We start from the raw sequence: 14,119 nt of genomic DNA, 5'->3' as shown, positions 1-14,119 counted from the left end.
TCTCAGTCCATATCAAATTCACTTTCAAAAGAGATGAACATAGTGAACTGCGATTCTTGGTCTGTTTAGTTAAAAGGAATTCTAATGGAATTCCACAATTTGAAAGTTTGAATAATCTGGTATTATTACAATACTTGACTAACGACGAGAGTTTTATCCATGAAAACACCAGTTCAGAGAATAACAGAACTACAGAAAAAAGGGAAAATTACGAAAACTCACTTCTAAGTCAGGAATAGCTTCCTTTACCTCACCATAAAGATGACATATGGTATATATGTATATTAAACTCATTTGATCTATTGTCCTTAAACGATAACATCCACCACGTATAATTGGTGTAATGAAGTGTTTATTTGATAATCTCTCAAACTCTTCACCGAATATTTGTTTTAGCAAGTGTGGATTATGAGAAGTAGGTTGCATCAATGCTAAAAAATAAGCCCATGAACATCTTGGATGTTTGGTTTCATCACATAATGTGACTATGTGAGGCCAATTCACATCAGCTAAGTACATATTTCCATTATGCGGAAACATATCTGAATTAAAATAAAATGTCCAAATATACAGAAAAATAAAAACTTGATTGAAGTAACTTATTTAACTTACAATTGAATAGTCTGGTGAAAATAAGTTGGAATTAATTAAAATCAAATAGAAGACTGAGATAGTTAAATATTTTTTGTGATTGTGAATATTAAGGTCTTGATAGTGGTATGCATTAGACTAAGTTTGATGATAGCATATGTCTCAGTGATTTTTCTTATTGTGGATTTTTTCTATTTCATTGAGTATCTTTCCTTAAATTCTTTAAATTCTTACTACAGAAAAATTTGCTTCGTTTATAATGATGTCAGATTAGTCAGATTAGATGTAACATTAACTTTTGTAAAAGTATTTAATTCATGGATAAACAATGGTAGTGTGATTACACCTCAATCAGAATGAGCCCAAAATATTAGGCCAGTCTCGATACAACTCAAGTTATAATAGATTTACAGAAGTTATTAATACTTGTCTAGGCGACTTTTATCTTCACCAAAAATTAGGTCATGGAGTTTGCTGTTTTTAAGATAAGATTTATGCGAAATTTCCCTTGATACAATTGCTCATAAACGAATATATTATTCACACAACTTCAACGTACGAAGACACATGGGCTTATTGCACCTTTGTATCAGCTAGTTCTGTTTTAAGATCCATCTTTCTTCAGTGAATTTTACTGAATCCCATAGATCAAGATGTCCAGCTTTTAATATAATTAAATTCAGATAGATGATGCACGATTTTTCTTGCTTGATTCTTGGTGAATCTGCTCTTTTCAGCTAAAAATATGAAGATGTTTATCTTATTTCTAAATCTATTCAGAATCACGTAAGCAATTACCAAAATGTAGTTGTTGATGCAACATTCCAATGAATTTTCTAAAGTTTCTTCGTTTAATTTGAGTCCTGAGAATGATGATTCATATTTAGCCGAAAACCCACTTTTCAGAGTAACATTTTAAAAACTTAAGGCAGTGAAACCAAGATTACTTTCGTAAGGCCAACCTATTTCCCATAAAACATGCAGGGCTAGATTTTAGCGTGATGAGAGAAGTGAGTACATACTTCCATAAAATTTGGAAATAAGAGAAAAATTTAGTTTTTATATATCGGTTATTTTAATCTTTCCATAGATTTTCAAGACTACCATTGATTAGTCTCTCTTGGCATTTGTAAATCCCGTGTGGATTGTCTCAATATTCCCATTAAGTCACAACCATTTTTAAGCTAAATGGACAACAAGATGGCGTTTGAAGAGAACGGTACTGGGCTGGAGTCCAGGAGTGATCATCGAATTCTGGGATGCAGGTGCATCTAGATGACGAGTCTCAAATAAAGTGAAAGGAGCGTTCTGGTTTTCACTGGTTTCCACTCGTCTCTGCTCAAAAGAAGAAAATTCATTCAGTGTCCCCTGATAGTTATTTCAATGGTATCATCTAGTGATAAAAACCATGTTCAAACAACTATTTGATTATGTGTTTCTGAGCTCTATATGAATACAATTTTTAGAACCAACTGGGTTTCAAATGAGTACAAAGGAAATTTAGTAGGTAACTGTAGAACTTAAAGCCACTCATGTCAGTAGTGGAAGGGTTGCTCAGTGATGACATTAAATGATCATTGTTCCAGATCTCGCTTTATATATTAATATGGAGACGATACTGTGAGCTTTTACTTCATCTTCTTTACTAGTCTACGTTTCATATTATTTTTGTATTTACATATAACTTATGCACAATCAGTACGGGAAGATCTAAAGATTCATTGAGAAAGGCATTATTATCGTTTGTTGTCATATGAAATTATCTAAGGGAATTAAATTTATTTCCCTAGTTGAGTCCATGTTTGATGTCGATGAGGAATTATGAAATATAGTTTCTTGATTAACTTGGTATATTCATCGGCTTAATCACGTTGGTATGTAACGGAATACAATAAGTCAAGCAGAAGCATTTCGGAAACATAATTCATTCATTCGTTAATGCAGACAGATTATAAAAGAAGAGAATATCAGAGAAGACAAAATCTTACTACTGAAAATACCACTCATCACAAGCATTAATAAAATCCGATATAGGGAATAAATAGTGTGAGCAAGTAGAGAATGATAAGTGTATAGACAAACACAAGCACACAAGAATAAAATTAACAAGGAAATGAATAAAAGAGGTATGTTCCGCTACACCATCACAACAGCGATATACCATTGTCGCTTTATCACTTTTCAAATTGTACTAACTAGTTTGACCTTATTTATAGGGTTTCTATAGATTTAGGGAACGAAGATATTAAAAAAATTCAAATTACAAAACATTTTGTAAGTTTAATTTTCAAAACAGTACCCAATCAACAGGGTTCCGAATTCACTCTTTGATGTTGATTACAAGGTGAAGATAGGTTAAATATTTATATTAACTCGTAAAGATTGTAATAAGTTCATAACGTTATTCTAATCAAATTAATTAATGAGATATCAGTGTTATTTCTTTAAATACTAAACTGATATAATTTAAATTCAGTGGTAATGAATGATAAATATTATTTAATAGAAGCCACATAATTCCTAACGACATTTAAACGAATTAACCAGACAATTATTTTTCGTGACGAGCTAATACGAATATGAATGGTAACTGAACATTGCGAAGCTGAAAGATTTAACGGCGGACAGAGAGTAGATATAGGTTATGAATATCACTCAGTAGCTCAGATACTAAAGTGCCAACTATAGAGTTTGAAGTTGTTACAGAATTATTAGATGAGTTGTGGCTGGTATTGCCATAGAAGACACCTGTTTTGTCTTGTTTATGAGTCTGAAGTTGCTGCGTTCCATCTTTGATGAAGTCACAATTCTCAAACTCTCTCAGAAATCAAAATGAATCCTCGATCTCTAAATCTCTATTGAGTCAATTTAAAAATAGTTCAATGCCAAAAATTGCTTAACCCCATGGTCCACACACTACATACCTTCATAATTATCCCGACTCCAGTAATGATACCATATGGTAGTAGGTATAATAGAAGACCCATAAATACCAGGTGGGAAACCATTTTCATATTCTCTGTATTGTGGATTACTCATCTGTTGAAATGTTCGAAATCCAATAGTCTCTTGTATCGAATATCCCTTCACATCTTGTTCAGTGATAAAATCATAAACTCTTTCTGATTTGTTGGCGGAAGTAATCACAAGTAAAAATACACTGACAGGACATATAATTTTATCCATCAATTCATATATAAGTCGTGAATTCAATTCACATATGTTAGCAGTCACTGGAAGTGTGTTAAATCAATATTATCAATTTTAAAGCCATTGACACTGCATTTAAAAAGATCGTTAATCTCTTTTGTTTAAACAGATAAATTGCGACTAATAATCGAAAGTTAGTTCCCATCAAAAAATATGATTAAATGAGTAAATAGGCAATATGCAATTAACTTATAATATGGACAAATGTTTATAGAATTACACAACTAAATATGACCCGGTTGATGTTCGGCGACCGATTAGCATAGTTCACAAAGAACTTAATTTTTCTATCAAACAGTCTTCGTTGGGCATAGCCGCTTCCATAAATTAAGGTCACACTCGGTTTATCTTAAGCATTCTAAATGGAAAAAAACCCGACAAATATAAGATATAATCTAGAGCCTTTCACCATCTTTAGGGAATGGAGTTCCGAGGAAATTCTAATGACTGTTACAATCACTACGTAATCTAATAATCTGTTGTTTTTGTACTGTGTCAATTACTTAGTTTGTAGTCGTACTTATAGCTAGTTTTTACAAATAGCAGCTTACAATAAAACAAAGGCGAGTCCCGCAATTCAAGAAGGTTATCAAGATCACGAAGACTATCAAGTCATAAGTGGTTTAGGAATATAGTAAAATGCTACGCAACGGCCTAGACACTGGTGGAAAAATTATAAAATGAAGGGTATTTACAAGACAGAAACAAGTGTTTCACTAGTTGAAATCATGAGTCAATTGAAAACCTGGAAGCACTGGGCGGCCGTTTCGTCCTAGTACGGTGGCGCAACTTCGTGGACTGGTTGAAGTTAGACATAAACACTGTTGGATGCCAGCTAAGTGGTCTAATGGTTAGGCGCTCGCGCGCGAGACCGATAGGTCCTGGGTTTGAATCTCGCGAGGGGCGGGATCGTGGATGCGCACTGCTGAGGGATCCCATACTAGGACGAAACGGCCGTCCAGTGTTTCCATGGTGGCCTAGCTTCAATTAACTCATGATTTCAACTAGTGCAATTTCTAGAAAATCACTTCAAAACCCCTTCTGAAAATAAGTGTTTACTTAGTGATTATGAAAAGCAGAACATCCCTCCACTATATTGTGAAATACATGTAAAAACGGGCAATAAATATGACCGCACAGGCTACGTAAATATGGTCCGGAAGGAAATTGTCCCCCTCCCATTTGTCTTCAAATTTTAGTAGTATGATGTTTCTCTAATTTTTAATTTTATTAGTCTTGCCTTCCAGGCATATTCAAAACACTCACGTTAGCTAACCAAACAAGTAACACCTTTGTGCAAGTTGAAGGGATGTTGACAAATGCCTAAATCAATCACTAACCTTGAAGACAGGGGTAACCAGTACCAAAACATGTGAGCCACTGACTGAAACGTTATTGCACTACCGGCACTCGGCTTTTTGATAGTATTATGAAACCATAACTTGGCATTCTTTTTTCAAAACTGTGAGGACTGATTCACATCAAAACTACTCATCTTATTCCACAAGACAAACAGAATTTACGCGTAGTACTCGAATGCTTCATGCTTAAAGCTGTCACAGAAATACCTAGACTACCGTCACCACCGTTCACCAAAAATGAGCTTTTGTCAGCTTCTATCGTCACCGTTTTAGTTCGGCTATTTTGTCTTACGCTTATTGCGTTTTTGATATCAAAGTTACAGCTAGAAATTTTCATGCTTATTTGAATACTTTCGTGGTCTCATCGGTCTGTATTGAATAAACAATCATATGCTATCTAAACTGAAGGTAAGATTGTAGGCATGCAGAATCCGTTAACATTTGATCGGATTTAAATTACCAGATAAAGCAAATGTAACGGAATATTCCTCGTAGTAAAAATATTAATTGAAACATAACTACAATATAAGAATCCCTTCAATTTAAGCATAAATACACACCTACAAGAAACAAATGTTTCGTTACTTAGTCAATCCTCGAGGAATCTAGGTACTTCAGCCGCAAGACCGTGGTAGAAAAGTACTATTTAGAGGCCACTGCCCCAACATTATTCAAATCGACTCCCAGCTCACTTCGCCGTCCAAACGTTTGAACGAATTCCTTAAGTGACTTGTCGTGCAGACGAATAGAAAGCACATTACCATCTTGTACTAGCTGAGAAATCCTCTTTTCATAAGTTAACCATCAATGGACAAAGAACAAGCCGCTAATCTACATAATGTGAGTTTTGTAGCTCTTTCTATATTATATTCACTTCTGTATTGTCCATTTAGCACTATTAAGAGTGATGTCAGTTCCTCAGCAGGGACAATAAACTTATTGGAATTGAGTGACCCAGATCTTATGGGAAATTCTCGATGATAATCACCAGAAATGGTTCTCCATGTGTAGTTTGATTTTAAAATCCTTAAGTCTGAACGCAATATGAATGTATGAAGGCGAGCCTCAACTAAATCTTATGAGACGGGGTTCTTAATCACCCGATAATCGCTTTATGTGCATCATATTCAGATGTATCTAAACCCCGTCAAACACCTGTCATGGAAGAATTATTGCTTGTAATGTATCGTTTGGTTGAGAACGTATAGTACGTAACTCCGAATGCAAACGAAAACACAGATGTTTTCTCCAAGGTGACGTTATTGTTGATAAACTTGTCGATTAGTTCATATGCACATGGAATCTGCAAGTTACATAGCCAGTAAAACCTGGAACTGATAGTCCAAGCTGTGCGAGAAAGCAATCTATCGCGAACACGGTATACTTACGAATTCATACCATACTTTTCACAGAATCCTGACCGGACACATTCCTTAAGATACTTCATATTTTAAATGAATTCGATGTGACCTTACGAAAAATAATGTACTGAGGAAGCACTAATATAATTTGTAAATAAATCCCCACAAAGCAAAAGTCAATAAGCTTTTAAAGGATTTTTGGCATATTTACAGTACAAACTTAGGTTTTGAATAACGAAAATTTTTATTTACATTGTATACAGTGTAATTGCAATGTGAACAAAAACCACTTCACTGTGTAGGATTAGCTGATTCTGTTGAGGCAGACATACGCTCGGTAATAAATGGGTGTTGCAAAGCTTCATTTAAAGAAATACGACGAGTAGGATCCAACATTAAAGTTTTTTCGAGAAGATCGCGAAACTGTGTTACTTTGCGGAAGATTGGTTCACTTAGCTTCGACTGACCAATAAGATCTGTCATTAGGTCTCTTGTTGGCTGCAAATTACGAATTACCGTCATTTTCTCCTAAAACGAAATAAGCAACATATAGACAACTAATAATAAGTAGAATAGCGTTCTCATTCCAGTTAATGAAAATCTTGAACACTTTCTATTAAGCAGCAGTTTGGCAAATAACTAAATTTTCAGTAAAAATGGACGGTGGCTAGCAGTGGAATCCAGGACGCGCGTTTCATCCTATTCGAGACTCGTCAACTGAAAGTTCTCAGAACATTTTATGAAAACGAACAACCCGAGGGAGTGGTTAAGAGATCAGATAAAAAAATAAACATCGGCAAATTATTTAGAAACATACTTTACATATACTAGACTTTCACAACTACTGAATATTGTTTAAAATTCAGGAATGATACGAAGAACACTGAAATGATTGACATTGATTTATCTGAAGTCTTACAAGTACTCGATTTTTGGTAAAAAATAAAAACAGGATATGAGAGTTGCGAACTACAACAAAATTTTTTTAGCTACTAGGTTGGAAATCTAAATAAGCGTTGATATTATATACATTAACTAACCTGGCAAAATTTGCAAGGTAATTTAGGTAGATCAAAATTGAGTATTTGTGGGAACTAAGATCCGAAAATTATCTCTCAGTGCATGAAATTATTGAGAAGAGTGGAGACAATCGTCATATTAACTGCCTGATCTGATTAACTCCAAAGATTTTACCTGATAAGCGAGACAATTGGAAATATTAAATTATGAAATTACAGCCATTTATCCTAGATGTTACATAGTTAGTAGAGTGAATTTCTTAATATCTAATCTTATGCGCATTTCAATGTTACGACATTGCATAGATGGTGCAACATTATATTATCACAAATCATTAGCCGGCCAGGAACACAAGTAGTCACATTTATCCCAGGTAAATGTACCAAAATGATAACCTGTATGTTAATCATTTATTAATAGGAATAAAGCACATTTAGACAGCATGATTAACTGAAAATCTAATAGATCCACACAATTGGAAAGTGGTAGAACTTAGATATACTTGCATGGGAAGCGATAAAACCATTTGACCTAATAATAGTAATAATAATAACAATAGTGGAAGGGATTAAGAACAACATCAATACATGTATGAGATTAAAATACGCGTTATAGCTTTTAAATTCATAAACATAGATCTTTACATAAGTCAGCAAACCTTTTGTGTTACTTTGTCCACTTCATGATAGAGGAAATTGCATTGTTCATCAAAATGCTGTGCGCGAAACATTCCACGGCGGATCACGCGACCTGGTATACGTCCTTTGACTTCCATCATTAAACGCAACATTTCATTGTTAGTCTTTCCTGGAAACATAATTTGTCCAGTATGTAACTCAAATAGAGTTACGCTGCAAGACCACAAATCCACATTGTAGTCGTAAGGAACACCTAAAACTAAAACAAATTTCAAACACCAAGATTTTGATTGAAAATGATTTTGAACGATCCACGGTGACTCGGTTATTATGAAAACATGTCCATCAGGTTACATCTGTAGAATCAAAATGTAACAAAAGTCTATCTCATATAGTTATTAAGTGAGATGAACAGGCGATTATATCTCGACATTAATGTAAGCCATTAACCAGGTACGGATTCAGGTATCCGACTGATGGGCTACACCTTGTGGGAACTGGCGACGCTACGCGGCAAGAAAAATGTTGAAAGTTGAGTCCATCAATCACTAAATTGTTTTAAAGTCGTGTTAGCCGATTTCAAAAATATGGCTATTAAGTTATTATGTGTGAAATCTTGGAGAAATCAAAAGGAACACTTTATTAAAAAGTATTTCAGATGACTTGGTGAAATGATTGTTATTATTGCACACAATAGTTGGATAGTGAATTGTTGTTATACTAATTTATAAACATATTGGACAAAGAAACAAACCAACAATTTTACATAGAACGATATTACCAGCCAAAGACGCTCAATTAGTTAAGTGATGAGAACAGTAATATAGCGAACCCCATATATTATTAAGACTATTATTAAAAAATATACTCAAATTCTTTACAAATGCTTTCTTAAATGAAATGAGAAACAAAAGAACTTTGTAATCATCATCAGCCGAATGTAATAATTATTCGTACAGTACGTGAGCCCGTAACTGCTATGAACTTAAAGTATGAAATAACTATAAATAACCATCACATCTTCACGAAAGTTTCATGGTTAACTAACCGTATGTACTACTGAGGGAACTATGGATACTAAACAAACCAACTAATACTGAGGGCAAATAAATGACTGAGAAGCTGACGAGAACTAGCGTAAATATAGTAACCACGTACTATTCATCTACAGTCAGTAAGATTTAGCAAACTTGACTTTTAAAAAAAATACTTATTAAGGGCATTTGGCGTGTACACTAATCATAAAGTTGTAACTAAAAACAGACGTAATAACATGTCGAGATCCTTTAAACTACATACTCCTTAAAGATAGGATACACGATACGGACTCATCATGCTTGAATGAGAGCTTTTATTCACAAAACATTACCATATTCGCTTCGGAAAACCCATCAAGTATTACGATGTCGATATCACAAGTCAGTAGCGATAAACCTAAGCTAATTAACCCGCTAATCGTGACCATCACAACCTTGTGCATAGATGATGAAAGAAGTCAAGCAGATTCATGACAAAAATATATAAACCAGGAACCCTATCAGTTTGAACTAAATAAGAAAATAAAATGTTTTAAAAAACGTAAAATTCACTAAGGAGCGCATAAGAAAGATTACCCTCGCTAAAGGTAGCAAGAAGACAGCCCCACTAGTATCGTCACAATACTCCATATCTTGACCACGATTATTGAATAGCAAGTTCATGGTGGCGACTGATTTCCATTGGCTGATATCACGCCGAATACGCAAAAAATGCAGAAAGTAGAAAAATGTCAGTATTTAATTTTAAAAAATCAAAGGTAGTATTAAAAAGCATGTTACAAAATACCATATAACAAGAAACTTACTTATTTCTGGAGCACGATAAAAACGTGAAACAAGATAAGGCGTGATATCATTATCCTGTATAGTAGATGCTGATCCGAAATCAGACAACTTAAGCAAGATTTTGTTTTCATTTACAAGTATGTTATCAGGCTTGATGTCCGCATGCAAAATACCACACTTGCGCATCAGCTTCAAAGCCAACAGAAGCTGCTGAGTGTATGAGCGTATAGCAGCAATATGCAGCCCAATATTACGTCCGTACTTTTTCAGAACCTCTCGAAGATTTAGACTCATCAACTCGAACACCATGCATAGATGATTTTTATGGAAAAAGTGACGATAAAGTCGCAGACAATGAAAACGATCTTGTGGGTCAGCATCGTTGAGTTTTTTAAGAACTTCTAGTTCCCTTAGACCTGATTTGTGCCTAAAAATAGGAGCAGATTTAAGCAAATAAAGTGAAACAACACGATTATCAGCGTACTGCCAAAGGACCTCAGCAACTACACTATATTACTAGTTATACAATAAATACTAGTATGATGAATTCAGATTACTTATTGTATATTACATGAAAACCATTGGGTAAAGTAAAAGCTCTAACTTACATTACATCGTTGTTTCTTATTATCTTGATTGCCACCTCTAAATTGCCCCGAGCACTGTCCCTCGCCCTAACAACGTTAGAAAACACTCCGTGACCAGTATATCCGTAAACAGCATAACGCTTGTCCAAAACTTCACCAATGCGAACACCTGGACAATGAAAATTATTTGTATAATACTCATCAAAATATATAAAATGTATATATGTTCCGTCACCTAGAAACACTTATTTCAATTATTAATGAAAATAGCCCCGAATTCGGAGATTATACCATGCTAAAGGTGTAAACATATCTATATTGAGATAAGGATTAGCTAATCATGATGCAGTTCTTATTAACATTCAGAAATGCAACTAAAATTTAACGTAAAGTTCTAAGGAATTTAAGTGAGATTGTTTTGAGTCCTAAAAATGTCCACTGCTCTTCTGCTTTGTATGAACATAAACCAAGGGAATAGCAAAAAAACTATAAATTTAAAAACTTACGGTAATAACCTTCAGCATCATCCCAATTGTCGGAGAGGGCATGATTTTCAGAGGCCATAGCCCCCAATGCCATTGTCCCCGGAGCATGATGCAGCTCGACTTCGAATTCCTCAGCAAACATATCAAATGTAGAGGGTTTGGAATTGTTATGTCCAGAGATATTTGGGTCATTTCTTCTTTTATCTTGAAGTGCCATTGCGGCTGGAGCTTGAACACCAGATAGACGACCACTTGGTGAGCTCGGTTGGTCTGGAAAGATATAATGGAAAATCAAGTTAAGCGAAACAAACCAAACGTACTTTGAACAATTTGGCAGTCATATAAAATTACTAAATAGCTTGAAGTCTACATACTTGAAATGGATATGAGTTAATGAGGTTAATTTTAATACGGAAATTGACTGAAGGTAATATCAACACTTATTTTAACCTCCAAATCCAAATTTAGGACAATTGAATCTGTCTCTAACTTAGTAAACACAATGACACATGCAATTATACTTTTAGTAAGAATGGAACACCATCGAAAGGCATACTATAGATATATAGGTAACTCCAATTATACTAAGTCTGCTAACCGCATAAAGAAATTTTGCGAACTTAACCCGGAAATAGTGCAAACGTGTCAACTAGTAGTAATTTACTTTCGATGTAATGAATTTTAGTATCGATCTTACCCACCTGAGGTACTAGTTGGAGCCATTTTGATACATTCTAACTTAGCCTGGACAAACCTCTCAAAATCGAAGTCCTCAGTATCATCAAACGTGACCATATCCGTCAAACTGTCTGCCTGAATAACTTGAGGATTGGGATCGCTGTCGAGTTTAGTGATTGGGGCTTCTCCTTGATTTCCGACCTCTAACTTCTTAAATAAAAAATACACAAGAAAGTTAGATTTATTAGATACTAACTTCTAACAACTTTTGTCTTTCAATACGTCTTCGTCTGATAATCTCTTCCTCATCTTCCTCATTGTCAACTAGTACTAAAGATTTGTTTCTGTACAAAAATAAAGAAATTTTGTGAGTTACTCATTGCCTGAGATAGATTTATGATTATCTTCGGGATGTTTCCTAGTCTTGTGAGATTTTTTTTCATGATGAGATCGTTTAGATTCATGATGTGTATCACAGCTGGGACTGCGGTGTTTAGACTTTTTGCGACGACTAATGTGGTCTTCTTGTTGGTCGTATGACTTTGGATACCTATTTCGGTAGTAATTATCATCGTATTTATCTACATGTCCCGAGTGGTTGCTGGATTCTTGATAATAATAACTAGAACCATAGTGATATTCTGATTCTTCTCGATGGGAACGACGTTTCCGATGCTTCTCATCGCGGTGATCCTTTACTGAAAGCATTGGTAATCTGAAGAGAAAAATTACAGGGTCGGTAACACTTATCCATATAAATAAAAACCATAACAGTAAGGTCACTTACTATGAAAATTTTGATTACATAACATAGCACTTCAGTCCAGCAAGTTTTTAGATAAATTACATATGCACAAAACTTATCTTAAACGAATTGCTACAGGTTCTCCCCAAGTATTTCTACGGAAATGGGAGCCGTAACAATGCCTTTTATCTTAAAGAGACAAACCTTATTCCATAAATAGCTTAAATCTCACTTGTAGTCACAATATCTGATTATGGAAATACCACTGACCTTCTTTGTTTATACACAAATCTGTTACAACTAAGCATCAAAGATGGGATGTGCCATACAATTCTAGGGTTGGCATAAAAAAGGAGTACATTCGGATAGAGAAATGTACGAAATGAATACGCGAGAATAGTATGGAGCAGGAAGTACAATTAAGAACCAAGAGCCTTCCAATGGTCATAGGAGTTGCCCTATATTTTATGTTAAGGTGAACTAACGCAAGACCCCCATTAGCTTTCACTGTCTAATGACATTTTAAGTCACTTATTCGCACCAACCCTGATTTCAGCTAGCGAGTAGTGAGGAACGAAAGGATGTCAATTTTATGCTTTCCTCGAAACCAAGAGGTCAACGCGTAAACTGATTATTACTCCGTTCTTACTACTTCTTTCCGAAGTCAGAAAATAACCTATGGTGTGGAAGTTGATGTAGTGACATTCACGACACATGTCCAAGCCACCGAAACTGAAACATTAGGATGGTGACATTACCCCCAAATTACCTTTATTGTGCCCATAAACAAATTACCGAGTCTCAGAATTAACAGGGTTTTGTTACTAGGTGTGCCGAAATACCCTGGTCAGGAGTAGGGGAAACGTAATTTTCTTGAAACCCTCTCATAAGCTTACGTGTTTATTGCCATTTCACAATGAGTATCTCGGTGGTATTGTTCAAGAAACTGAGACGATAAGCAAACGTCTAGTGACTCAGCCGAGTTGACTGTTACAGACGACCTGCCCGGAGCTGAAAAGCCTTGATTTCAAACCAATGACGCAAACGAGCTTCAGGATCATATGGGATCGTTTGACAGATCCCAGCTTAGTTTTATCCAACGAATCGTCGGCAGACCTGACATCGAGACAGCTGATTCTAAATGAATTTTATTGAGGTGCGTGCAAAGTTTATGCGGTAATTGAGTTAATTCCAGTAATCCGATTGATACGGAAACGGGAAAAGATCTAACCTGGCCGACTCTTCCATTGTCAAAACAAGCACAAATTCGTAACGAGTGACATGCACTAAAACAAAGTATAACTAAACCCCTCTTAAGAACACCTGATCCAATGCAATTATTTCCTGTCTCTATAAATTTATTACTATGAGTAGGCTGAAATTATGTAGAAAATTCATTTAGTGTATTTCTTAACACATTTGAAATTTTATTAACTGTACGCTCTCGTTGTTTGAATGCATCATGAACTTTTGAGATTATGTTCCATTTATTAAATTTTTGGCTTGCCAGTATGCTTGATTCGAATTAAAAATATAATTCCTGATCAAACAATATGCTATGGCGATCATAGTTATCGTTTACTTAAAAGATACTCTCGGATCTAGAATTACCATAATTTA

At 34.9% G+C, this 14,119-nt stretch overlaps 1 protein-coding gene across 2 annotated transcripts in view; it reads right to left on the bottom strand.

The window, feature by feature from the left end:
• PRPF4B_1 (Serine/threonine-protein kinase PRP4) overlaps window positions 1–13,799 on the bottom strand; it is a gene marked incomplete at its 5' end in the record, with an annotated part of 28,105 nt that extends 14,306 nt beyond the window's left edge. The window contains 11 exons of one of the 2 annotated variants that reach the window (XM_051210735.1): window positions 223–542; window positions 3,516–3,824; window positions 6,856–7,051; window positions 8,202–8,434; window positions 10,025–10,431; window positions 10,613–10,760; window positions 11,098–11,346; window positions 11,778–11,964; window positions 12,011–12,098; window positions 12,131–12,469; window positions 13,731–13,747. In XM_051210735.1, the coding sequence (XP_051070751.1) occupies window positions 223–542; window positions 3,516–3,824; window positions 6,856–7,051; window positions 8,202–8,434; window positions 10,025–10,431; window positions 10,613–10,760; window positions 11,098–11,346; window positions 11,778–11,964; window positions 12,011–12,098; window positions 12,131–12,469; window positions 13,731–13,747 (2,493 nt within the window). Of the gene's footprint in view, window positions 1–222; window positions 543–3,515; window positions 3,825–5,693; window positions 7,052–7,563; window positions 7,718–8,201; window positions 8,441–10,024; window positions 10,432–10,612; window positions 10,761–11,097; window positions 11,347–11,777; window positions 11,965–12,010; window positions 12,099–12,130; window positions 12,470–13,730 lie in introns of those variants that run through there. The other variant, XM_051210736.1, reaches the window with a different exon arrangement.
• Window positions 13,800–14,119: the final 320 nt, after the last annotated feature.

Source organism: Schistosoma haematobium, chromosome ZW, assembly GCF_000699445.3.
Source record: "Schistosoma haematobium chromosome ZW, whole genome shotgun sequence".
Lineage (NCBI taxonomy): Eukaryota > Metazoa > Platyhelminthes > Trematoda > Strigeidida > Schistosomatidae > Schistosoma > Schistosoma haematobium.
This window is presented reverse-complemented; position numbering and strand designations above follow the sequence as displayed.